Source organism: Salmo salar, chromosome ssa04, assembly GCF_905237065.1.
Source record: "Salmo salar chromosome ssa04, Ssal_v3.1, whole genome shotgun sequence".
Taxonomy (NCBI): Eukaryota; Metazoa; Chordata; class Actinopteri; order Salmoniformes; family Salmonidae; genus Salmo; species Salmo salar.
The window spans coordinates 22,265,905-22,292,298 of record NC_059445.1 but is presented as its reverse complement, the minus strand read 5'-3'; the positions used below and the strand labels follow the sequence as shown (position 1 = coordinate 22,292,298).

Here is a 26,394-nt window from a genome sequence, read left to right as displayed (position 1 = left end):
CCTGAAAGCTATCAAACTATATCATTAACAGTGGTAAACGAATTTACTTTTGCCATGAGAGATAACGAATACAGTCTTCTTTCACTACTGGTTTCTAGTAGGCTGGAATCCAAACTGATATAGTCCATTTTACCATAATAATTTTTTAATTCCAGCTAGGATAGATATCTAGTTGGTTTACAGCTACTGTTAGTGATTGAGCCTTAGCATGGGCCAGGTCGAATCACAAATTACCTGGGCAGATATGTAGCGCCGCCGTCACTGTTGATCTCTGGTTTCTGGCCCAAAAAATAGGGTTGTGGAGCCAGGACCTCAGCCAAGTTGGGGGACATCAATTATAGTTGCGCATCAATACGGCCCCAGCCTGAGACAGATTGGTTTGTTTTCTAATGGCAAATAAAGTGTAATCAGTGGGTCTGAAAGTGTGTTTGTCTTAGCGAGTGCCGTTTGACAAAGGCTTTCTTCAAATAAGTCCTAAGGAAACTGCTGAGCGGTGAAAATCTACTGGCTAATAGCAAGGTAATCCATTTTACCCAAATGTCTTTACTAAGTATATTTCATTATGTATCGATATAACATGTATGAGTTTTTCAAGAAAATATTTTTTTTTAAAAGATGACATTGGATTTGAACAAACCGGACTGCAATATGTGTGTGGTTGTGTTTTGTTGCGCTGTACTGAAATAGGTGCACAGATCTGCATCTGATCCTTTATTTTGCATATTAACGATTCTTCAGATCCATGCATACAAGGAGCTCACAGAGATAGAGAAAGAGAGAGCGAAAGAGACAGAAAGAGAATGAGAAGTGAGTGAGAAACCTGTGAATTTTTGAGAAGTTCCAGAAATTTTGCAACCCTAGTCATTTTCTTTCATCGGATTATTGATGTTGGTGAAATGAACCTGATATATATTTTCGTACATCTATATAACATATACTTCATATAAAATAAAAACATTTAATATGTCACACATAGAGTCACTGTTATCATCACTGTAAACATGAAAACAAAAGTACATTATCACTTTTTTAAGTACCAAAAAAACTAACAAAAGTGCTTTTTTTGCAAAAGACAAAGATACATTTTCCCCGTTTCGCTTTGACTGTATAGAGGTGAAGATAGCACAGATCACGGACGGTTCAGAAAGTGGAACTGTTTTGTTTTTGTATTTGGTAATTGTTCTCCGTTCACTTGTATTTTTTAAACTAATTTTACTATTTTATGTCACATTGGTTCCCTTAAGCCTCCCTCCCCCTTTGTTCATGCGTGTGTGTTAGTATCACCCGGTCCCAAATCGCTCCCTACCCCTTCCCCTGGGCTCCTTAACTCCTCCAATGTTTGTAGATCTGCAGTGTACTAGATAGGTACAAGAAGCGAAATGGGGCAGCTTGAGATTCTGCCATATTGCTTCCTTCCACCTTACAGATGTATAGATATCGGTGGGTTCGTGTCATGGGGGAGGGGTAGGGAGCGCACTGGGACCAGCTGGTCCTCTCACACCAACTCCACCTTGACCTGGTTGTTGTTGGTGATGAGCGGCGACGGCTTGCTCTTGAGCCGCTCGGCCGCGTCGTTGGAGCTGCCGTGGAAGAAGATTCGTGCCGTGCAGACCGACACAACAATGCGCTTGTACTCGCGCCGGAAGTTCTGGTTGAGCACCCCGTATACGATGGCATTAAGGCAGCTGTTGAAATAGGCCATGAAGTAGCTCGCCACAAAGAGCCACTCAGGGATGAGAGGCACCACCACCTCTGGGTTGATGGCCACCGCCAGCCCAATGAAGTTGAGTGGTGCCCAGCACACGGCGAACAGCACAAACACCACGAACATAGTCACGAAGTTCCTCACGTCGTGTGGCGTCAGTTTCGGTCTATTGTCCGGTTTGACACGTCGCCTAACCTGAATGACCAGGATCCAGATCCTCAGGTAGCAGTAAGTGACGATCATGATCGGTAGGATGAAGTGGAAGAAGACCACGGCGATGGTGTACGCCGAACTTGCCGACTGCTCGAACGTACACGAATACACCCTAGGGTCATACTGCAACGAACCCACGAAGAGATTCGGCACGATGGCCACAATGGTCAACGCCCAGATGAGTAGGACGTAACACACTGAGTTCTTGTCACTGTACAGCTTGTCGTACTTAAGGCTGTGACATATATAACAGTAGCGGTTGATGGCAATGCCGGTGATGTTGAAGATGGAGCCGATGACGCTGATGCCCATGAGAAAACCGCTGATCTGGCAGTGGACATAGCCCAGGTTCCAGCCTTTGTGGAAGATGGAGGTGAGGACCAGAGGGTAGGGGTAGATGGCCACCACCAGGTCGGCCACAGCCAGGCTCACCACAAAGATGTTGCCTAGAGATAGATAGATAGATAGATAGATAGATAGATAGATAGATAGATAGATAGATAGATAGATAGATAGATAGATAGATAGATAGATAGATAGATAGATAGATCATAGAGGGAGCATAGAGATAAGGAGAGAGAAAACAAAGAACATGGCAATTAGAAACTATTCTATCCTATCACAATGAGCACAATCAAAGTCAGCAGGACAAACACTATGTTAAGGTCACTGAATAAGCGGCTGAATGGATGGACAGGTAATTGTGTTTCCGTTCTTTCAGCCAGCGAGGCTTGACTAATTTATTTACATATACCATTTTGCATACCTCACAACACAGCAATCTGCTTCAAGACTACTACTTTGACAACTATGTGCTTATGGTGAGAGAAAAACAATGCCTTTGAATCTGCATATGCTTGTGTAAGTGTGTATGTCAGTGTGTGTATGTCAGTGTGTCAATATCTGTGTGTGTGTGTGTGTGTGTGTGTGTGTGTGTGTGTGTGTGTGTGTGTGTGTGTGTTTCTTTGTTTGTTTCTTAGTTAGGGACGATCAATCAATTACACAATGTAAATGAGACAATATTTTCATGTTGCACACCTTTTAGCTTATTTGTATATGAATTTCTACAATGTATAGTTGTTTTTAGGTTTTTAAGTCATTGACATTTGGAGCTATTGAAATTTTAGCATATTCTCCCATGTACATTGTGTAATTTACTGATGGTCCTTAACTAGCCCCATACAGATATCCAAAGTCAACCCAAATTTACCACAGACATTACGATTGGGTCGCGTGCAGCAAAGATGGTGGATAAATGAAGATAGTTCACTCAGGACGTTAGCTTTTGAAAAAAATGTATTACGTTCCGGTCTACTTAATTGGGTGTGTCTCCCATCGACACCAGTGTAATAGCAGCTGCGTCTGGTCTACTTAGTTTATTAACTTTCATTGAACCAAAACATTTTACAAAATAAACGGTAAGTGTGGTGTCTCGCTTCGTCTTCCGTCTCCGGCATGCATCTGCACTCTGAATTCATAATTACTTGTGTGCTGCCAGCTGTGGGCATTTGGACAGGATTGAAAGTTTGAAACCAACCCAACCTTCATTTACGTTGTGATGCAGTCACGACTACCACAAGGCCCTTTGCAGTATGGAGAATGGAATGTCTGGGTGTTACAACAGAGAGATACTTTGCAGTACTTTAACAACTGAAGGTTGGACATTGAAACAATATTTCTATCATAAATAGTGTGGGAAATGGTTGGTGGGGCTCCAAACAATAATCATGTCAAATCAGTTGTTTTGTGATATCATTAAGGACGGTATAGCTAAATAACAGTAACTCTACCAATGTATATGTCCCAGTTATCAGATTTATATCTAAATGTTGTGGAACTTATATGATTAAATATGAAACTATTTGTGAGACGATGAAATGTGATTTTAGCCTTCTAAATGAGATAATTGTTTTTCCTAAGAAACTTTTGCCAAGTCAGTAACTATGCCCATGTGAGCACAGACATTGTGGCAACGTGATGTATCCACACTCTAAGGTGAGTGCATAAAAGGACCGCTAACAAAATGTACATTAGACCAAAACATGCTGGGTTGCTGCCGGTGTGTAAATTGGTTCCAGCTGTACCCTGAATAATCATAACTTAGACGAGGATTCGTGTGGATTTGAAGTCAATGACGTTCAGAATGAGACTGATACGAGGTAATAATGATTAATGGATGATGGTATGATAACGATATATAACAATATATTATTGTGTTAATTTGTGAAACGGTAACTCATTAAACAAACTTTTTCCATGGTGCCCCAAGATTGCTAATGCGTTAATTGTTACATTATTCATTTAATTACATAATAATTAAACATAGTTAATTTGATAAAATAACCGTCATCACATTAATCGATAGTCATGTCACGACACAGTAGAATAAATGTTTCTGATTCATATTGATGCCACTGTAACGAGTGTCGTGTGTGGAGGACCAAGACGCAACAGGAAAATGTATACTCATCTTCTTTTTAATTATTGAAGAAGGTGAAACAAAACAAATATACAATATGAAAACGACACTGACAGTTCCATCAGGTGAAAAACACAAAACAGAATACAACTACCCACAAAGGGACAGGTGAAAACAATCTCCCTAAGTATGACTCTCAATCAGAAACAACGATGTACAGCTGTTCCTGATTGAGAGCCACACCAGGTCAACAAAGAAATACACAACCTAAAATCCTAGAATACCAAAGCAAGAACATACACCAAAAACCCCTGAACACATAAATATAACACCCCTCTACATACACATAACCCCTGAACCACATAAAACAAATACCCCCTGCCACGTCCTGACCAAACTACAATAACAAATAACCCCTATTACTGGTCAGGACGTGACAGCCACATAGGGTGTTTTCTAAATGAGAAGTTGGTTTTTAGGGGCAGTTGAACCTTAACCTTTTACTGCAGTGGGCTAAATCAGGATCACAAACTGTTTCTTGGTAGTCTTAAACAAATCTACTTGTAAAAACAAGTGTACACCTCACACAGATGGTTATGGGCAACAACAACAAAAAAGAAGACACCCATACCATGGCAGATATACAGCTGAAATGTTTTCAATTTTGATTTTGCATCCCAATATTACACTTTATATACATCCCAGAAGATTGAAATATAACTAAAACCGTTTGACATAGAAACATCACATGTTTATTTTTATCATCTTTATTAATAATGAAATTATGAAAAAGATTAATAACATTCCACAGATGAGGCAAAAGAGGGGCCTTTTGGTCATTGACTGCAGGAAAGGGCTACAGCCCCTCTTTCAAGTGAAGTGAGTGCATGACATGCCACTTCACACAGAGAAGGAGGACGAGAACAAATCTCTCATTATATTCTGACAGGACTACGCTCAGGCTCGCACAGGCACAAACACACACACACACATGCTAGTTAGTTCCAAGTTTGCTTTAATTATGCAAAGTCAGTGTTTTTCCCCGTGTTTGCCCGGTAGATCTTCTGAAGAGTGAAATTGTATGTGTAAAGGCAAAGATTGAATTTACTCAATCAGGCAGTTAACAGCTTTCACCTACAGTACCTACAGTACTGTATGTATGTCATAAACCTGGTCCTGTTAGTGAGGAGTTACTCTTGGGTCAGACGTGAGCTAAACATAAAGGCAGCATAGTACTACGCTTCTACAACATCGCTACAACAACTCAGCAACATTGCAGTAGCGCTGAAGTATCGTCTTTCCACACCCATCACTCCTTGACTTCCAGCTATGATCTATCACACAGATCAGTCTCCAGACGCTTCTGGGAAATGTGTCACTCTCTCTGGGACGCCGGTGGCACAGACACACAAGCACAACAAAACCCAGGTCTGCCCGGTGCCTTCCCTCTCTTTTTGTCTCCCCTCTCCCTCGTAGCATACCAGAAATTATTTCATGGCCGAAGACCTTTCCTGCAATAAATTAAGCTTAGTTCTCCTGGATCTGTCATCCAGGAGCCCTCTGTAAGAGGATTATGTGCACCTGCTATTGTCATGTGCACCTGCCTTGTGCACCTGCGATTGTAGCTGGACGAGGAGACTTAACAGAAGGTCTGGCGGCTAAAACAAAGATGTTTCTCAAGCTATGGGGTGAGAGCTTAAGGGTGGAGACAGCAAGGGTCGAGGAGTTCGTCTTTAAGACCTCTAAGACCAAGATTGCACTACCCCTAAATGTGAGACTCGCTAAAGCAAAGCTGGGGCCAGGGTTTAGACTATTTGTGCTGCTTGGAGTGTTCATACAGAGCCTAGACCTTGACAAGGTTGTGAGACAGAGCCCTATAGCCAGCATGGCTGGCTTTCAAGTGCCCTGAGGCCTGGCTTCTATCGGCTCCTGTTACCGTGGAGGCTAGACCCGCTGATTGACACACCACTCAAAGTATTAATTTGGCTTAAGGGGAGATACAGCCCAGCTCTTCCAAGTTTTCATTTTTAATTCACTTGCCACCAACTTTGATAAGGATTTAGGCATGAGGGAATACCCTCTGGTCTTTTTCTGTGGCAGGCAGTGGATATAATTTTATTCAATGGAGCAGCATGGATAAGATACCTTGAATACCTCGAGCGGCGTGCCCTTTTTGAAGGACAGCAGGTAGAGCGAGTCAGAGTGAGTCCAAGCACGTCAGCGCCGGCCAACTGTAGCCTCACGGTTATGCTCCGCTAATGAGGTGTGAATTTAAACGCCTAGGGTCAAAGTGTAAACTCCACAACTTGAGGGTCAGCGAGGCACCAAGGTCGAAGTGTCAGCAAGTGGGAGAAGGTCCCAAGGGGCCTAACTCTATTGCCCCTGGCAGATTATTATGCATAGGCTAGCTAGCTGTTATAAAGTAATCTATGATAATGTATGCCAGTGGTTCCCAAACTAGGGGAGATGAACAAATGAAAAAGGAACTTTCAACTTACAGTACTCTTGAAAGTTGTAATAGTAAAATGACAAAGGTGCAATTTCAAAATTGGGTAGTGCATCAGAGGTTTTTCTTTTGTTCAGTCAGTCATTGTAGAAAGAGCTATTTATAACTTGTCAGAAATGCCCAGTTGATTAACTAGCCCATGTCATCTAATGTTTTGATTTTGTTGTAAAGTTTGAGTCACTCAGATATCATTCGACACCACATAAGACATAAATTGCAGGGAATTAGCTTCAAAACAGCACATAAATCCTCCACCCTATGGCAAAATGTATATGTTTGCAGCGAGCATGTATACAATTTCAGGAAATAAGCATTGAATCTGCAAAACAAGAGGGGTGTGAACAGTTTGTGTCATGAACAGTGCTTGTGCCCATAGAAATAGACGTTAGAAATAGACATATCTGACATTCATGAATTGTAACTTCACATTTAACGTTCACCTTCTGTACTTAGGCATCGATAAAATGGTTAATAATTCAAGTGTTTCTTTCACAAAAGCAATGTGGAAACACTGGCTTATTAAGTCAATGATGGTGTTACAGAATTGGCATGTGTCACAGATGGGCATGGCGGGCATTTAGCAAGGGCTAGTTGGAATTTACCCAAAATATCCCACCGCTGCCACCAGCACAACAAAGATCAAATTGGATTACGATGGCTCCAACTCCCTCGCAGCACCAATGTGGCAGATCAGAGTCAAACAGATAACGGTGAGATGGAGCTACTGTACTGAGACGAAAGTGGACGCAAACAAAAAAAAGAAAATGAGTGTGTCGTATCTCTATGGCACTCACTGTAATCTGGGTCCTTCATATAAGAGAGAGAGAGACAGAGAAAGAGAGAGAGAGCAAAAGGGACAGGGAGAGAGAGAGAGAGAAAGAGAGAGAGAGAGAGAGAGATGGACAGGGAGAAAGAGAAAGAGAGAGGGAGAGAGAGGGGGCGAGATAGGAGAGAAACATGAGCGATGTCCCTTGTGACATTATTGGATTTGCAGATATAGTGTTTATGAATGAGGGCTGGTGACAGGCGTGGATGATGAGGCATGCCTCTCCAGAGTTAATCTGTTCTCTCCTCTCTACTAAGGCTATTTCAAGAGCGGACCATAAAACAAACGGCTTAGAAAGGAAAATGGCCAGCATTTGGAAAGCATGCTGAAACGATCTGTTAATGCAAGCAGTGTAAAGTATCAGCGAGATCACACCAGATATTACTTCAATATTCTATTCAGGTCCCCAGGACGTCAGGAGCTGCCTTCAATAACATCCACTAGAGGCAACGTGAGCACGTATTACCATCTATTAGGGAGATGCTTTCAATAACATCCACTAGAGGCAACGTGAGCACGTATTACCATCTAGTAGGGAGATGCCTTCAATAACATCCACTAGAGGCAACGTGAGCACGTATTACCATCTATTAGGGAGATGCCTTCAATAACATCCACTAGAGGCAACGTGAGCACGTATTACCATCTATTAGGGAGATGCCTTCAATAACATCCACTAGAGGCAACGTGAGCACGTATTACCATCTATTAGGGAGATGCCTTCAATACTATCCACTAGAGGCAACGTGAGCACGTATTACCATCTATTAGGGAGATGCCTTCAATACCATCCACTAGAGGCAACGTGAGCACGTATTACAGTCTAGTAGGGAGATGCCTTCAATACCATCTACTAGAGGCAACGTGAGCACGTATTACAGTCTAGTAGGGAGATGCCTTCAATACCATCTAGTAGGCACATGGCTCCGAGGATTACAGGTTCAATCCCAGTGCTATGCACTGGTTTACCTTTTTTCAGTTTTAACCTTATCCCAAACCTTATCCTTGCCTTAACCAGTCAGAATAATTTGGTAGATTTGGGCTTGCCTGCCTGGTTTATTCTGTCTCTCGCTCTCTGGGCATAGGCAGATTCTGCAATTACAATCAACACATACTAAAGCATCACAACCTTGCATAACATATTGTCACGTCCTGACCAGCAGAGGGAGTAGTTGTTTAGTATTTGGTCAGGACGTGGCAGAAGTTGTGTGTTGTATGTAGTTTCTACTTGTTCTGTTTCTGTGTTAGTCTTGTGACTCCTGATCAGGAACAGCTGGATATCGTTGTTCCTGATTGGGAGTCATATATTAGGAGTGTGTTTTTCACCTGGGGTTTGTGGGTTGTTGTTTTAGCACTGCTTTATGTTAGCCTGCTGACTGTTCCTGTCGGTCTATTGTTTCTTGTTTTTTGTGTTCATTTTCTTCTAATTAAATAGAAAGATGAGCATTCACATCCCGTCTGCGTTTTGGTCATCCATTCACTACGACAGCTGTTACAGAACAACCCACCAAACAAAGACCAAGCAGCGGAGAAAGGAGCAGCAGACGGAATACATGGACTATAGTGAGAGATGGACTTGGGAGGAGATTCTGGACGGGGCAGGACTTTGGCACCAGGCTGGGGAATACCGTCGCCCAAGGGAAGAGATAGAGGAGGCCAAGGCGGAGAGGCGTCGATATGAGGCTATGTACGCGCTGGCGAGGAAGCCGGAGAGGCACCCCCAATAAAAAAAAATTGGGGGGGGGGGCACACGGGTAGTTTGGCTAGGCCAAGGAAGAGCCATAAGCCAGCTACCCGTGATTATATGGAGGAGCGTATGGAGTGGAGGGCGCCGTGTTTTGCTGAGGTGCGCACAATCTCGCCCATACGCACGCACAGTTCGGTGCGAGCTATTCCAGCCCCTCGCAGATGCCGTGCTAGAGTGGGCATCCAGCCTGGTAGGAGGATGCCTGCGCGGCGCGTCTGGTTGCCGGTACGCCTCCTAGGACCAGGCTACCCTACGCCCGCTCTACGCACGGTAACCATCAAGCCCCTGCACAGCCCAGTTCGCCCTGTACTAGCACCCCGCTCGTACAGGGCTGCTAGTTCCACCCAGCCAGGACGGGTTGTGCAGGAGGAGCGAGGCGAGCAAGACCACCTGTGCGCCTCCATGGCCCAGTCTGTCTGGTTTCCGCCTCTCGTGCTGACCCGGGAGTGAGTACCTCCAGTCTGGCATGACCAGTACCAGCACCACGGATCAAGCTTCCCATGAGTCAGCCTAGTCCTATTCAGCCTATTCCCGCTCCTCGCACTAGCCCTGAGGTGCGTGTCTCCAGGCTGGCACGTCCAGTACCAGCCCCACGCATCAGGCTTCTAGTGCGTCAGCCCAGCCTCACCAGTTTGGAGCCGCCAGAGCCGCCCGCCAGTCTGGAGCCGCCAGGGTCATCAGCCAGGCGAGCACAGCCAGGGTCGCCCGCCAGCCGGGCGCAGTCAGGGTCGCCCACCAGTCCTCCGACGCGGCCAGGGGCGCCACCTAAGTGGGCGACGCCGAGGGTGGAGCGGGGTCCACGTCCCGCACCTGAGCCGCCTCCAATATAGGTGGGTGGGGAGGGGGTGTAGCACAGGTGCCATCGTTGACGGCAGCCACCCTCCCTCCCCTTTTTGTTTAGGGGGTATTCTTTATTTTATTTTTTTGTAGTATTGGGGGAATGTTTTTTGTGTGTGTGTGTTTTCTTTTAAGGTGCATTCCGGGGTCTGCACCTTTAGGGGGGGGGTACTGTCACATCCTGACCAGCAGAGGGAGTAGTTGTTTAGTATTTGGTCAGGACGTGGCAGAAGTTGTGTGTTGTATGTAGTTTCTACTTGTTCTGTTTCTGTGTTAGTCTTGTGACTCCTGATCAGGAACAGCTGGATATCGTTGTTCCTGATTGGGAGTCATATATTAGGAGTGTGTTTTTCACCTGGGGTTTGTGGGTTGTTGTTTTAGCACTGCTTTATGTTAGCCTGCTGACTGTTCCTGTCGGTCTATTGTTTCTTGTTTTTTGTGTTCATTTTCTTCTAAATAAATAGAAAGATGAGCATTCACATCCCGTCTGCGTTTTGTTCATCCATTCACCACGACAGCCATTACACATATAAACTAGAGGTCGACTGATTATGATTTTTTCAACGCCGATAGCGATACCGATTATTGGAGGGCCAAAAAAATGCCAATACCGATTAATCAGCCGATTTATATATATATATATTTGTAATAATGACAATTACAACAATACTGAATGAAAACTTTTATTTTAACTTAATATAATACATCACTAAAATCTATTTAGTCTCAAATAAATAATGAAACATGTTCAATTTGGTTTAAATAATGCAAAAACAAAGTGTTGGAGAAGAAAGTAAAAGTGCAATATTTGCCATGCAAAAAAAGCTAACGTTTAAGTTCCTTGCTCAGAACATATGAAAGCTGGTGGTTCCTTTTAAAATGAGTCTTCAATATTCACAGGTAAGAAGTTTTAGGTTGTAGTTATTATAGGACTATTTCTCTCTATGCCATTTGTATTTCATATACCTTTCACTATTGGATGTTCTTATAGGCACTATAGTATTGCCAGCCTAATCTCGGGAGTTGATAGGCTTGAAGTCATAAACAGCGCAATGCTTGAAGCACAGCGAAGAGCTGCTGGCAAATGCAGGAAAGTGCTGTTTGAATGAATGCTTACGAGCCTGCTGCTGCCTACCACCGCTCAGTCAGACTGCTCTATCAAATATCAAATCATAGACTTAATTATAATATAAGAACACACAGAAATACGAGCCTTTGGTCATTAATATGGTCAAATCCGGAAACTATCATTTCAAAAACAAAACATTTATTCTTTTGGTGAAATACAGAACCGTTCTGTATTTTATCTAACGGGTGGCATACCTAAGTCTAAATATTGCTGTTACATTGCACAACCTTCAATGTTATGTCATAATTATGTAAAATTCTGGCAAATTAATTACGGTCTTTGTTAGGAAGAAATGGTCTTTACACAGTTCGCAACGAGCCAGGCAGCCCAAACTGCTGCATATACCCTGACTCTGCTTGCACAGAATGCAAGAGAAGTGACACAATTTCCATAGTTAAAAGAAATTCATGTTAGCAGGCAATATTAACTAAATATGCAGGTTTAAAAATATATACTTGTGTATTGAGTTTAAGAAAGGCATTGATGTTTATGGTTAGGTACACATTGGTGCAACGACAGTGCTTTTTTCACGAATGCGCTCATTAAATCATCACTCATTTGGCGAAGTAGGCTGTGATTCGATGATAAATTAACAGGCACCGCATCGATTATATGCAATGCAGGACAAGCTACCATGTGTAGTTAATAGTGATTATGTTAAGATTGATGCTAGCTAGCAACTTACCTTGGCTCCACGCTGCACTCGTGTAACAGGTAGTCAGCCTGCCACGCAGTCTCGTCGTGAAGTGCAATGTAATCGGCCATAATTGGTGTCCAAAAATACCGATCACCGATTGTTATGAAAACTTGAAATCGGCCCTAATTAGTCGGCCATACCGATTAATCGGTCGACCTCTAATATAAACGCAATATCTTATCCTAAATGTAATCTATAAACATCTATCATTCGACCAATTCACACCAGCAGACATAATAAAGCAAAAGCCGAAACAATGCAAAGCAACAACGGAATACACAAGACGACCACAAAAGACTAACCAGACAAAACAAAACCTACAATTCGAAACAGTATAAGTAAAAGCTGATTCTCCAGTAAGCTGCCCCACGTGAACTGTCATTGTCACCAGTTCATAAATCACAGGAGTCAAAGCTATCATATGAGGCGGACTAGTGCCAGAGGAGAGAAGAAAGAACCCAACTGCAGACAGAAGAGATTCACATTACCACAGGTATTTCAAGGCACTTACCTAACTCTTGACATTTCGCAAAGTGCTTTTGACTTGTTCCATCTTCTGGGATTCTGTCTCTTTTTCTCTCAGTGCAGCTTTTGGCCTTGCAGACAGACTGTCAGGTCAGGGTGCTTCCCTGTGTCTGTATTCAGACAGAACTCTTCAGATAAGGGTGAGTTTTTAGTTCTGTGCACATTGACATTTTCTTAACTGCGACAAACTACTTGTATGGGCTCTTGAAGACCTCAGGAACGGACTTTCACTGTTAAATTCATGGAAACCGGAAAACAATTGTCAAGTTCTTCCAATTCCCTATTTATTTATCTTAGTGTTCGGCACAATAAGACGAATCCTAGGGTGTGATAGCACTGTGGTTTAACAGTACTCAGATAGACATGAATCCCATATCCCACCTACTCACAGAACATGCCACATAAAGAATCCCCCAAAGTTGCTCCTCCTCCCTAGTTCACGGTCTCATTCTCAATTTGCCGGGCTGCTAGTCAATTTTTATGGACCGCTAGACCATCGCGTGTCGCGGCTTTGAGGACCATGCGCTGTGCATGTACCTGTCCGGCGCACTCACTGTCTCTCCTCGGGAAGCTGAGGAAGCCGCGATGACAAAACACCATGAGTGTTGTCACAATGGATGTCAACACGGCCCACACAGCTGGTGGCATGAAGCGAGATGACAGGACCAGCCATGTTGGTCGTGGAGCCAGACAGAACCCCCCAAGGCGGAGTTGTTCCCTGTCATGTTGTCACTCCGATTACGCCATCCTTCATTTGTGAAGTTTCGCCGTCTCCAATGTTAATTGCAACTTCTCCAAAAACATTGACGGAAAACATCAAACCTGTGAACAGGGCGCTAGTTAAGGTATCGTATCGTATTTGTTCATACCTGAACTGAGTGACAAAGGCTGTTTGCGTCACCGTTCTAGATGTGGCACCGACCTGCAGGTTTAAAAACCCCAGATAACATCTTCAATGTGTCATTATGACCAAGATACTACGATTCGGTCCAACACGAGGATCTGAAAAGCTGTGTTTTAGGCTAGCTAGCTGTTAACATGTACAGTCACTGACTGCTACACAATAACACATTAGCTATGTAATTTTCCCAAATTCTCATCTTGTTTCTAGTTCTGAGCGATTAGTGCTTTTCGAGGTCAGTTAAGTTTCTGTTCGATTATTCAAAAAACAATCACGGTTTTCAGTTTCGATTATTTGGGTTGAATACTGTAACACAGAATAAATAATGAATAAAAGTCCCATGATGGTAGTGACTGTTCATTACTGCTGATCACTTATTAACCATAATTTAATTCACATTACTTTAAAAAATATATTTCAGTTGTTGTGCATCATACATGTGTTTTATTTTACTTAATTTTTTCATTACAAGTCAACAAATTTCTATAGAGCGACTGCATACAGTATGTTGTCTGACAAAATTACTATTTTGCAGTTCTTCAAAGTAAATAAGACATACTTTTATGACTGCTGAATATCAGCTATTAATCACTTGGATCATTAATTTTCAGGTAGAGATACCTCGCGAAGCAACAGCTACTCTCTATATCCCCTCAGACCGGACAAGTAGATGTGCAATGGATTATGATCATTGTAGTTAATTACCACGTTTTATACGCTAAACTATGTAGAATATTCGCCTGTTGGAAACTACATCTCCCTACTACATCGCACAGTTCAGGCTGGTCTGATTTATCTGTAGAGAAACTGTGCAATGTGCACATTAAGCTCACAGGAAAAAAACGAATAAAATGGAATTCAAATCATTGAACCGATGTCGGTCAATTAGTTGTTAAAAAAACTAAGAATAACCAACATTTTGGTTAATCGCTCAGCACTACTTTCTTCACATGGGGCCCTGGCCTGTTGTGTACGGGCTACTGTACTCAAGGCCCTGAGGGGGGTGTGGGTTGGGTGAACCATGTGCGTTACGGCTTGTTGTAGCCCCGGGCACCACTGCACCTTACCTCAGCTGCTCACCAGAGATCCACCATCAGATATAGTAGAAAGAGAAAAATATATTCACAGAACCACTTGGACAGACAGAAAGCCCCCAATGCACAACAGCTGCTGTCCCTGAGCCACTTCCTGGGCACTGTGAATGCAAAACTAGGACCCTACACTGGCACTGTGTTGCACTGTGCTGGACTGTGCGCTAGAGAAAAGGATGTCAAAGGGCCAGGCTGTCCATTTCCGGATCCATGCTGAGTGGGTTTGCAAATAAAGCCATTCGGTCCTAAGTTCCAATCCCTTCAACCCTTTTTCTGTGCCGTTAAATATCTGAGGTTCAAAGCGAATTCAGTGTCCCACCAGAGGTCCACTGTAATGATGGCCACCACTTCAGGAGTATCAAAGGGGTGTTAGGTGCCTGCCGGGGTGCTTTGGGCAAGCCCCAGGGGCCAACTCCATTATTTTCGCATGGGGCCCTTTGATTTTGAGCTTTGGGGCATAAGGATACAAGCCAGGGACGGCCAAGCAGCAGGAATCCAAGTGTTGTCCATAGCCAACACACAGTGCCACAGTGCCACAGATTTGGGGAGGGCATGTGTGGGGATTATCACCTTCGCTCCACCTCCAATTAGACCCCCAGGTGAATTTGTTTTGAGTGGGTGCGTGAGTTTTGATTTGGAGAGACAAGCCTGGGCACCACACAGTAGGGAACTGATGAGGTGACCCAGATAGGGGGGAAACAGACTGAAAGTTCAGCCAGGACACAAGGATTACAGGACACGGTCGAAGCTCTCTGTGTCCTATACGAGCGTGAGAGAGGTCTTAGTTGGAAGTGATTCCAGGGCTATTCTCAATGATTTTCCTCAAGGAATACTCAGTGGCTAACAGGCTAACAAACCATATAGCGCAGTCGAATCCCATTAGGTGTTGGAATGTGAACGCTAATTAAGAAAAATGGAGAGAAAATTCATAGCGTCATGATAAACAGAGGAGAACAGGTTTTCCCCTCCTTTTTTCTCCCTTCTCATATAAACTGGTTGAATAAACGTTGTTTTCACGTCATTTCAACCTAAAAAATTCACAGCTGACGTTGAATCAATGTGGAAAACTGATTGGATTTTTTCAAAAGTCATCAATGTAAGAGAATTTTATATTTTTTTCATCCAACTTTTAACCTAAATCCAATGCAACGGTGAAATGTTTTGCTGATTTCACTTTGAGGAGTCCCACCCAGCTGACTACTTTAAAATGGTGAAAGTCCTCATTGGCAATGACCATGCAAACATTTGTTATTTCCAAGTAGTGATTTCTATTTATCTCTATGGATTGAACCCATTATGCCTTTTAGCTTTTGAAGTCCTCATAAAGACACCATTTAATGATGAGCTACTCGCGGTCTTTTGAATTATAAACAGGCCAACCCATTAAAAAGGCTACCTATAGGTAGACAAAGACTTTTTGGTAGCATAGCACTATGCTGGCTGTTTGACAAATGGCGGGAGATTGGGGGAAGGGTGTGGGTGTTTGATAATTTTTTTCTTGATTAAGTTATTAATTACAACGGTATATAAGGTTAACGTACATCTTTTAAAAGGACGGTTATCTTTGGAGAGGAAGATTGGGTGCATTACAGTAGGTTGAGTGTTCACTTGTTATCATGCTACTGAATATCCCCATAATTACAATAGAATATTAAGATGGACTGGATAGTGGGTCATTTTCCAAAGAATGATGGGTTTAAAGTTTAAATGTTGTGCCCTTTAAATCTGAACTAAATTGATATGAGCTTGGTACATTGGCCAAACTCATTAGTATGGACACCACGAAGCCTTCTATAAGAAAATATATTTACCGGGCTGCAATATCTCACATTATTCCTACACCTACCTCTTAATTGTATTCCTCCCAAATGGAAACACCTCGACATACTGTGAGTTTGCAATGACCATTTGAAAAATGACCATGTTGAGTTTGTGGCCTACAGTAGCTGAATACTACACACCTACACAGTACCAATACACATCTGGTAAAACATACACAATTAATATTATTTTAAGAAATAAAGACGTTGTTTATCGGTGTAGGTTGAATTTGCCCCTGGATGCTGATCTTTTTTTGCCTCACTAAACCTCACTATTGGTTAAGGTTAGGATTGGGGGAGGGGAAGCTGATCCCAGATCTGTACCTAGGGTAAACTTCACCCCGGAGTGTGGTTTATCCATTGCTATTGTAAGTGACAGTCCTTGTTCAGCGTTTTGACGAAAATATGTTGGCCAACCGGTGCCTAGCCAATGGTTTAACATCTGCCTGCTGAGCCTCTAAAATATGATTGGTTGGTGTGACGGTTGTTATTCTTATCACCCATTTATTAAGCAGATGACCTAGCCCCGCTGACTTAAAAGACCTCAAATTTAATCTCCTTAAACTTTGAATGGGAATGCGTTGCATAATATGTCAATCTCATATCTTCCCATTTTCCAATGACATTCTATGACTTTGCTGTCGTGTGTCTTTTCTAATGAAACCAACCCCCCTTGATGAAAAGATAAACCATGTCGTTTATCCCTCCCACGTGAATAATGTGGCCCTATAGGATGACTAGCAGCCAAGCCTTCTGGGTCATGTTCAGTAGGTAAAACAACATTTTGAAATGTTTTTCGAAATGGGGAGGTACTACCTGAACCTGTCCAATCGGAAAAACAGATTTTTTGTTTTCCATTTCAAAACGTTTTGCTACGGTGTACCCGACTGAACACCACCCTGGTTAGTAAGGGACCTGTCAATGCATAAGCTGTCACCCAGCCCACCAATTTCCTGTTTATGCAACGTGTGCACCATCAAAGACGTGCCAATACCTTATCCGGAATTCTGAGCATTTCGTCACATTTATTAATCCCTATATTAAAAAACCCACTATCTTCAATTCATCATTAAAATTAATCCTATTTTCCCCGACAGTGAGTAGATCCCATCCGTTCGCCTGCCTCCCACCACTCTCTCCCTCCATCCCAGACAGCTCAGACACTCCTGTAATTACTTTTCTGACAGCTCGGCGAGTGACCCCAAAAATACACAAAATAAATAAGCGACACATTGGGGTTGACAGAACACACACACACACAAACACTTTCCCTGTCACACACACACTCACTCTCTCTTTCCCTTTATGTGCATCTCTCTCTCTCTTTCTCTCACACGCACACATAAACACACACCATAACAGATTAAATCATAGCAACACACACAGATAGTAACACAACTGCACTTACACACTCTAGGGTTGTGCATCTCTCCTCTCATGAATGATTCAATACGCAACTAGATGCATGGGATCCGATAGGATACAGGAACGATGTTTTAGTTTGAAATGATTCGGTGCGATTCAGTTTGATTAGGATAACGAATCGATGTGATTCGATATGATACGATGATTCTTTTGTTGTTGCATGAACACATTCATTTGCTGCTGATGTGAGCTCAGGAGCTGGGTCTCTCTGAACTGAACCTGTCTGAGATGACTTCTCTTAGCTACGTGGCTCTCTGTTAGTGTGTGTGTGTGTGTGTGTGTGTGTGTGTGTGTGTGTGTGTGTGTGTGTGTCAAAGTCAATGGTGTGTGTAGGCACCTGAGCTGAGCCATTGGGCAGATTGAGCATGTACCACCCCACTGTCAAATTAGGGGTCGGGGGAAATGTATGTTTTCATTCCCACCACTTGTTTTCTGAAATCACCATCACCCACTGATTAACTTGTCATTTTTGCAGATTGAAAATGTTTTGAGCTAGTACTATATCAATATTTATATTTAGAAATGAGCACGGTATTTAGAGAATGAATATAATGCAGCTTTGGATACCAAAAGCCCAAAAGGCCGGCAGACAGCGATTTTGATTTGTGTCATTTTACCATCCAAATGCATTATATGCAGCCGGTAATACATTTGTATCCCTCGCGGATCGGTTCGTACCTAAAACATTCTCCATTCAGCCTGCATAGGCTTCGATTTCCTCCTTAACCTTATATGATGGAGATAAAGTGGGAAAAAAACAGGGGAATATGCGTACTTTCCTTACACAACATCCAGGATTAGCATTTAGACACTTCTAGCATGATGGTGGAAAATGGTGTTTCATTAAGAAAGTACGCATATTTCCCCAGTTTTTTCCCCCCACCTTCTCACAATTAAATAAGGTTAAGGAGGAAATCAAAGCCTATGCAGTCTGATGGAGAATGTTTTAGGTACGAACCGATTCGCGAGGGATACAAATGTATTGCCGGCTGCATATAATGCATTTAGATGGTCAAATGACACGACTCAATATCGGCATCTGTCGGCCTTTGGGCTAGGATAGGCCTACCGCTCATTGGCACGAGCATCTGTGTCTCCCGACACTGTTGTTATCTGACAGTCATACACAGTTACATGCATAAAAGTTCGATAGGCTACTGAACTGAAGGAGAGGACTCATCAATTCAGACACAACGGATAAGAAGATTTTTGGAATAAAACAATATGAGTAAAAAACATTAGTGAACTGGCGATTCTTAACGTTTCAATCGGTTTTCCTACCAACGCATGCTTCATTTGGATCGGTTCGGGCAGACTGATGCACTCTTATCTTAAACATTTGTACCAGGACCAATGTGTATCAGTGAATTGTTACATCCCTAACACACACACACGCACACACACACACTGACACACACACAACACAGTCTATACACAACACAGTAACACACAAGCTCAGTGATAGGCACAAGTGCACAAACACACACACGCAAACACCCACACTCTCTTTCTCTCTCTCTCTCTCTCTCTCTCTCGCACACCTCAAGCAGGAATGATAAGCTCTAATTACCAGACTTCATCCCCACCCCCCACACCCCACCCACACATTGCTAGGGTTGTCACGATACCAGTATTGCATTACTACGGCACCAGATTTTCCATGGCAAAAACAAAACACACGAATGAGCCTATAAAAAATGACTTTATGTAAAATTGTGGGTGTTATAGCTTGCAAAACAAACAAATGTGACTCTAGGTGATACATAATGCTGTTAGTTTCAAACAATAGGACTGTTTTTCTCAAGAAATGTTTTGTTTCTTTGCCACGATACTTCCGAGTATCGCGATACTGGTATCGTGACAACCCTAATAAGACACCCCTCCCCTCTCACCCCACCCTGCAGAGCTGCCTCTCAGGAGACAGTGAAACACCAGCTCCAGGCCTAAACGTGGGGTTATTCTATGGGATCCAGGCTCCTGGTATCAGTTCCGTACCTATTTTTAAACACATTTGCCCGATTCGGTGGCACGCCATCTGCAATTGGAAGCCCATGGCCCACAATGTATCACAACAAGGCGGCCCTTTTGACGGCACTTTCCATTTCTATATTGCATTGTGATCTCGTCTACTGTGGGATTGGGGGGGGGGGAATCACACACAGATGTGTAGATGTGAAACATTGAAGAGTGCTAAGACACACCCTGGAGAGAGAGATACACACACGTGCACACACACACACACACACACACACACACACACTGGAGACAGAGATACACACACCCAGACTGGAGAGAGATACACACACACTGGAGACAGAGATACACACACACACACACACACACACACACACACACACACACACGGGAAAGATACAAACACACACTGGAGACAGAGATACACACACACACACACACAGTGGAGACAGAGATACACTCACACACACTGGAGACAGATACACACACGCACACACTCACACACACACTGGAGACAGAGATATATATGCACACAGAGACTCACACACATACACTCATCCCCCCTCCCACACACACACACACATAGTCTACAGATAGAAAGTGTGCAGGAGAAAAAGACCCAGTGACCCATGTAAAGGTAATGCATACGTCTTTATTTTCCATCTGTTGCAGCTGGTGTTGTTGTTTTGAGCACCCACACGGTTCACACAGTCTTCTTCTACATGTATGTATCAGTACAGTATATGTCTGAGTCAGTGTAAACATATCACCTCAGTACCTTGATAATACCTTTCTTTTCTACATACATTTAAGGACTATTTTGTGTTTTATGTGTAACACAATTCTAGTGGCATTCATTGAGAAGAGACTCATACTTTGAAAAAAATATATTTTTTTTACATATTGTGGTGACAAAAAAAAACTGTCTTTGCACCATGAACATTTTTCAATTTGTTGATGTGACCAACTGACTGGGTTCGAACACGAGTATCCTCCACGCCACAACACTGTTTTAGCCCGGTTACCTCAGGGACCTATAGCGCAAGTCTTCAGGTCTTAGAGAGTTCGTTTGAAAACACTGACAACTCTTGGGTGATGATTAGAAACATACCAGCAGGCAGAAACTTAACAAACAGGATTGGGCAGAATGTTCCAGAGAAACAGCAGTTCGCTCTTCTATTTCTTTTACTGTCTTTGCAGCCCTCTGATTTTCCTTCCCTACCTGGTCCACCCTAGCTGCTCCGACTGAGTCCACATAAACAACTACAGGCTATGCACATCTACACAAACACATATGAGCATGAGCGTACACACACACTCTCTCTCACACACATAGGATTGCAAAGGGTCGGAAACTTCAAGACCTCAAGACTTCTGCCTGAAGCCCATACACGCTGCAGCGTACATGTTGGACTCCAAGTATGCTGGCAAGAGCATCCTGTCTGGTGCAGAGATCAACAAGGCCTGTGGTGTCATCACTACCGTGTCTCGCCACCTTGGCCTGGATGAGGGCAAGGTTCTTGGCAGTCTGGCGAAGTACACTTCCAAGCAAAGGCTTTGGGATGGAGATGCAATATGGCAGTCGTGCCAACATACAGTGGCATGCGAAAGTATTCACCTCCCTTGGCATTTTTCCTATTTTGTTGCCATACAACCTGGAATTAAAATAGATTTTTTTGAGGATTTGTATCATTTGATTAACACAACATGCCTACCACTTTGAAGAAGTAAAAAATGTGTTCTAGTGAGACAAGGAAGAAATAAGACAAAGAAACAGAAAACTTGAGCGTGCATAACTATTCAAATTTTTAAGGTAATTGGTTGCACCAGATCTTATTTAGAGCTTCATAGCAAAGGGGGTGAACACACATGCATACACCACTTTTCTGTTTTACATTTGTTATAATTTTTGGAAACATGTTATATTTTTTCATTTCACTTCACCAATTTGGACTATTTTGTGTATGTCCATTACATGAAATCCAAATAAAAATCCATAGGGCTAGGCCCCTTTTTTCTCCACTTCCTGTCTGAATGATGTGCCCAAAGTAAACTGCATGTACCTCAGGCCCTGAAGCCAGGATATGCATATACTTGGTACCATTGGAAAGAAAACACTTTGAAGTTTGTAGAAATAATAAAATAATGTAGGAGAATGAAACACAATAGATATGGTAGGAGAAAATCCAAAGAAAAACCAACCAGATTTTGTTTTGAGAGACCATCCTCTTAGAAATGCAAGAGTAAGGTCATATTCAAAATTAGCTCCCGTGATGCAATTCCTATGGCTTCCACAGGGTGTCAGCAGTCTATGTTCAAGGTTTCAGGCAGGTAACTTCAAAAACGAATAAGAAATATCAGGTTTAGTAGAAGGACACAGTCTGGGAAATTCATGTTTGCGCGCCATGTAGACATTCGCACCTGCTAAAATCGGTTTTCTATTGAACATACTTCTTTCCGTAAGAAATAATATAGTTTGATTACATTTTAGGGTATCTGAGGAGTAAATAGAAATGTATTTTTACTTGTTGAAACAGAGTTTAGGGGTAGATTTATTTTCGGATTTCTTTCTCTGCATGTTGAACGAGTGGATTACTCAAATCGATGGCGCACACTAAACTGACTTTTAGGGATATAAAGAAGGATTTTATCCAACAAAACGACACTACATGTCAAATCAAATCAAATTTTATTTGTCACATACACATGGTTAGCAGATGTTAATGCGAGTGTAGCAAAATGCTTGTGCTTCTAGTTCCGACCATGCAGTAATATCTAACAAGTAATCTAACCTAACAATTTCACAACAACTACCTTATACACACAAGTGTAAAGGAATGAATAAGAATATGTACATAAAAATATATGAATGAGTGATGGCCGAACGGCATAGGCAAGATGCAGTAGATGGTATAGAGTACAGTATATACATATGAGATGAGTAATGTAGGGTATGTAAACATTAGTGGCATTGTTTAAAGTGGCTTGTAATACATTTATTACATACATTTTTCCATTATTAAAGTGGCTAGAGTTGAGTCAGTATGTTGGCAGCAGCCACTCAATGTTAGTGATGGCTGTTTAACAGTCTGATGGCCTTGAGATAGAAGCTGTTTTTCAGTCTCTCGGTCCCCGCTTTGATGCACCTGTACTGGCCTCGCCTTCTGGATGATAGCGGGGTGAACAGGCAGTGGCTCGGGTGGTTGTTGTCCTTGATGATCTTTTTGGCCTTCCTGTGACATCGGTTGGTGTAAGTGTCCTGGAGGGCAGGTAGTTTGCCCCCGGTGATGCGTTGTGCAGACCTCACTACCCTCTGGAGAGCCTTACGGTTATGGGTGGAGCAGTTGCCGTACCAGGCGGTGATACAGCCCGACAGGATGCTCTCGATTGTGCATCTGTAAAAGTTTGTGAGTGTTTTTGGTGACAAGGCAAATTTCTTCAGCCTCCTAAGGTTGGATAGGCGCTGCTGCGCCTTCTTCACCATGCTGTCTGTGTGGGTGGACCATTTCAGTTTGTCCGTGATGTGTACGCCGAGGAACTTAAAACTTTCCACCCTCTCCACTACTGTCCCGTCGATGTGGACAGGGAGCTGCTCCCTCTGCTGTTTCCTGAAGTCCACGATCATCTCCATTGTTTTGTTGACATTGAGTTTGAGGTTATTTTCCTGATACCACACTCCGAGGGCCCTCACCTCCTCCCTGTAGGCCGTCTCGTCGTTGTTGGTAATCAAGCCTAACACTGTAGTGTTGTCTGCAAACTTGATGATTGAGTTGGAGGCATGCATGGCCACGCAGTCGTGGGTGATCAGGAAGTACAGGAGAGGGCTGAGAACGCACCCTTGTGGGGCCCCAGTGTTGAGGATCAGTGGGGTGGAGATGTTGTTACCTACCCTCATCACCTCGGGGCGGCCCGTCAGGCAGTCCAGGACCCAGTTGCACAGGGCGGGGTCGAGACCCAGGGTCTCGAGCTTAATGACGAGTTTGGAGGGTACTATGGTGTTAAATGCTGAGCTGTAATCGATGAACAGCATTCTTACATAGGTATTCCTCTTGTCCAGATGGGTTAGGGCAGTGTGCAGTGTGATTGCGATTGCGTCATCTGTGGACCTATTGGGGCGGTAAGCAAATTGGAGTGGGTCTAGGGTGTCAGGTAGGGTGGAGGTGATATGGTCCTTGACTAGTCTCTCAAAGCACTTCATGATGACAGAAGTGAGTGCTACGGGACGGTAGTCATTTAGCTCAGTTACCTTAGCTGTTACAGCTGGGACCCTTTGGATGAAAAATCACAGGAAGATTTTCAAAAAGTAAGTGAATATTAATTCGTTATTTGTGAATGTATTAACCTGTTATGGATAGGGGGCAGTATTTTCACGGCCGGATAAAAAACGTACCCGATTTAATCTGATTATTACTCCTGCCCAGAAACTAGAATATGCATATAATTATTAGCTTTGGATAGAAAACACTCCAAAGTTTCTAAAACTGTTTGAATGGTGTCTGAGTATAACAGAACTCATTTGGCAGGCCAAAACCTGAGAAGATTCTATACAGGAAGTACCATGTCTGACCATTTCTTGGCCTTCTTGATTATCTCTATCCAAAACAGGGGATCTCTGCTGTTACGTGACACTTCCTACGGCTCCCATGGGCTCTCAGAAGGCGGCAAAAAGCTGAATCGTGGCTTTGCAGGCCCTGGCTGAAAAACATTAGCGCGTTTGGATAGTGGCCGGTCAGAGTACTATGAGACTGAGGCTCGTGCACGAGTCGACTCCATGTTTACTTTCTCTCTCTTTGAACGAAAACCACCACTCCCGGTCGGAATATTATCGCTTTTTTACGAGAAAAATGGCATAAAAATTGATTTTAAACAGCGGTTGACATGCTTTCGAAGTACGGTAATGGAATATTTAGAAATGTTTTGTCACGAAACGCGTCGGGCGCGTAACCCTTCGTCACCCTTGGATAGTTTCTTGAACGCACGAACAAAACGCCGCTATTTGGATATAACTATGGATTATTTTGAACCAAACCAACATTTGTTATTGAAGTAGCAGTCCTGGGAGTGCATTCTGACGAAGAACACCAAAGGTAATCAAACTTTTCTAATAGTAAATCGGAGTTTGGTGAGGATCAAACTTGGTGGGTGTCAAAATAGCTAGCCGTGATGGCTGGGCTATCTACTCAGAATATTGCAAAATGTGCTTTCACCGAAAAGCTATTTTAAAATCGGACATAGCGAGTGCACAAAGGAGTTCTGTATCTATAATTCTTAAAATAATTGTTATGTTTTTTGTGAACGTTTATCGTGAGTAATTTAGTAAATTCACCGGAAGTGTTCGGTGGGAATGCTAGTTCTGAACGTCACATGCTAATGTAAAAAGCTGGTTTTTGATATAAATATGAACTTGATTGAACAAAACATGCATGTATTGTATAACATAATGTCCTAGGCGTGTCATCTGATGAAGATCATCAAAGGTTAGTGCTGCATTTAGCTGTGGTTTTGTTTTTTGTGACATTATATGCTAGCTTGAAAAATGGGTGTCTGATTATTTCTGGCTGGGTACTCTGCTGACATAATCTAATGTTTTGCTTTCGCTGTAAAGCCTTTTTGAAATCGGACAGTGTATTTAGATAAAGGAGAGTCTTGTCTTTAAAATGGTGTAAAATAGTCATATGTTTGAAAAATTGAAGTTTTGGGTTTTTTGAGGAATTTGTAATTCGCGCCACGCCTATCATTGGATATTGGAGCAGGTGTTCCGCTAGCGGAACGTCTAGATGTAAGAGGTTAAACAATCGCATGGCATGTTTTCGCTGTAATAGCTACTGTAAATCAGACAGTGCAGTTAGATTAACAAGAATTTAAGATTCCGATATAAGACACTTATATGTACATAAATGTTTAGCGGGACGGGACTGCTATCCCAAGTTAAATTACAGGTTGTAATGCAACAAAATAGGAAAAACGCCAAGGGGGATGAATACTTTTGCAAGGCACTGTATATCATCAGCCACCTGGTGGAAGGGACTTTGTGGATCTGAGGCTCCTTCCCCTGTTGCCTCCATCATCCTCCAAATCCCACCAACATCAGCCGCCTCAGAACGCAACTGGTCCTTGTTTGGGAACACACACACCAAAGCACGCAACAGGCTGACCAATATAAGGATTGAAAATTGGTGGCCATCCGGGCAAATTTCAGGATTTTTGAGCCTGACAACGAGCCATCCTCAACAAGGTTGGAAAGTGACAGTGAAGATGAGGCCTCATAGAGTCTGATGTTCAAGAGGTGGACATTGAGGAGGTCCAGGGAGAAGACATGGAAGCCTGAGAGGATGTATGTTGAAAACGTTTTTGGGAGAGGCGATGGATCATTGGGGATCATTCAATATTCCCTTTCTTTTGTTTTCAGTGACATCATCCCATGTGAAGAGTCACCTAATTTAATTAAAGTTCAATTCGTAAGTACATTTTTATTTTCTTTCTATTGGAAGGATTTAATGATTTGCAACTTTGTCTACTTATGATAAGGTAAAAGGTTTATGTTTTTGTCTCCATATGATACCCTTAAATATACCCAAT

At 42.8% G+C, this 26,394-nt stretch overlaps 1 protein-coding gene across 1 annotated transcript in view; it reads right to left on the bottom strand.

Annotated features, from left to right (window-relative positions):
• Positions 1 to 696: 696 nt before the first annotated feature.
• mtnr1aa (melatonin receptor 1A a) overlaps positions 697 to 26,394 on the bottom strand; it is a 59,107-nt gene continuing 33,409 nt past the window's right edge. Inside the window, exon 2 of the mRNA XM_014195255.2 lies at positions 697 to 2,364. Within this exon, the coding sequence (XP_014050730.1) occupies positions 1,496 to 2,364 (869 nt within the window). The 3' untranslated portion in view covers positions 697 to 1,495. The remainder of the gene's footprint in view (positions 2,365 to 26,394) is intronic.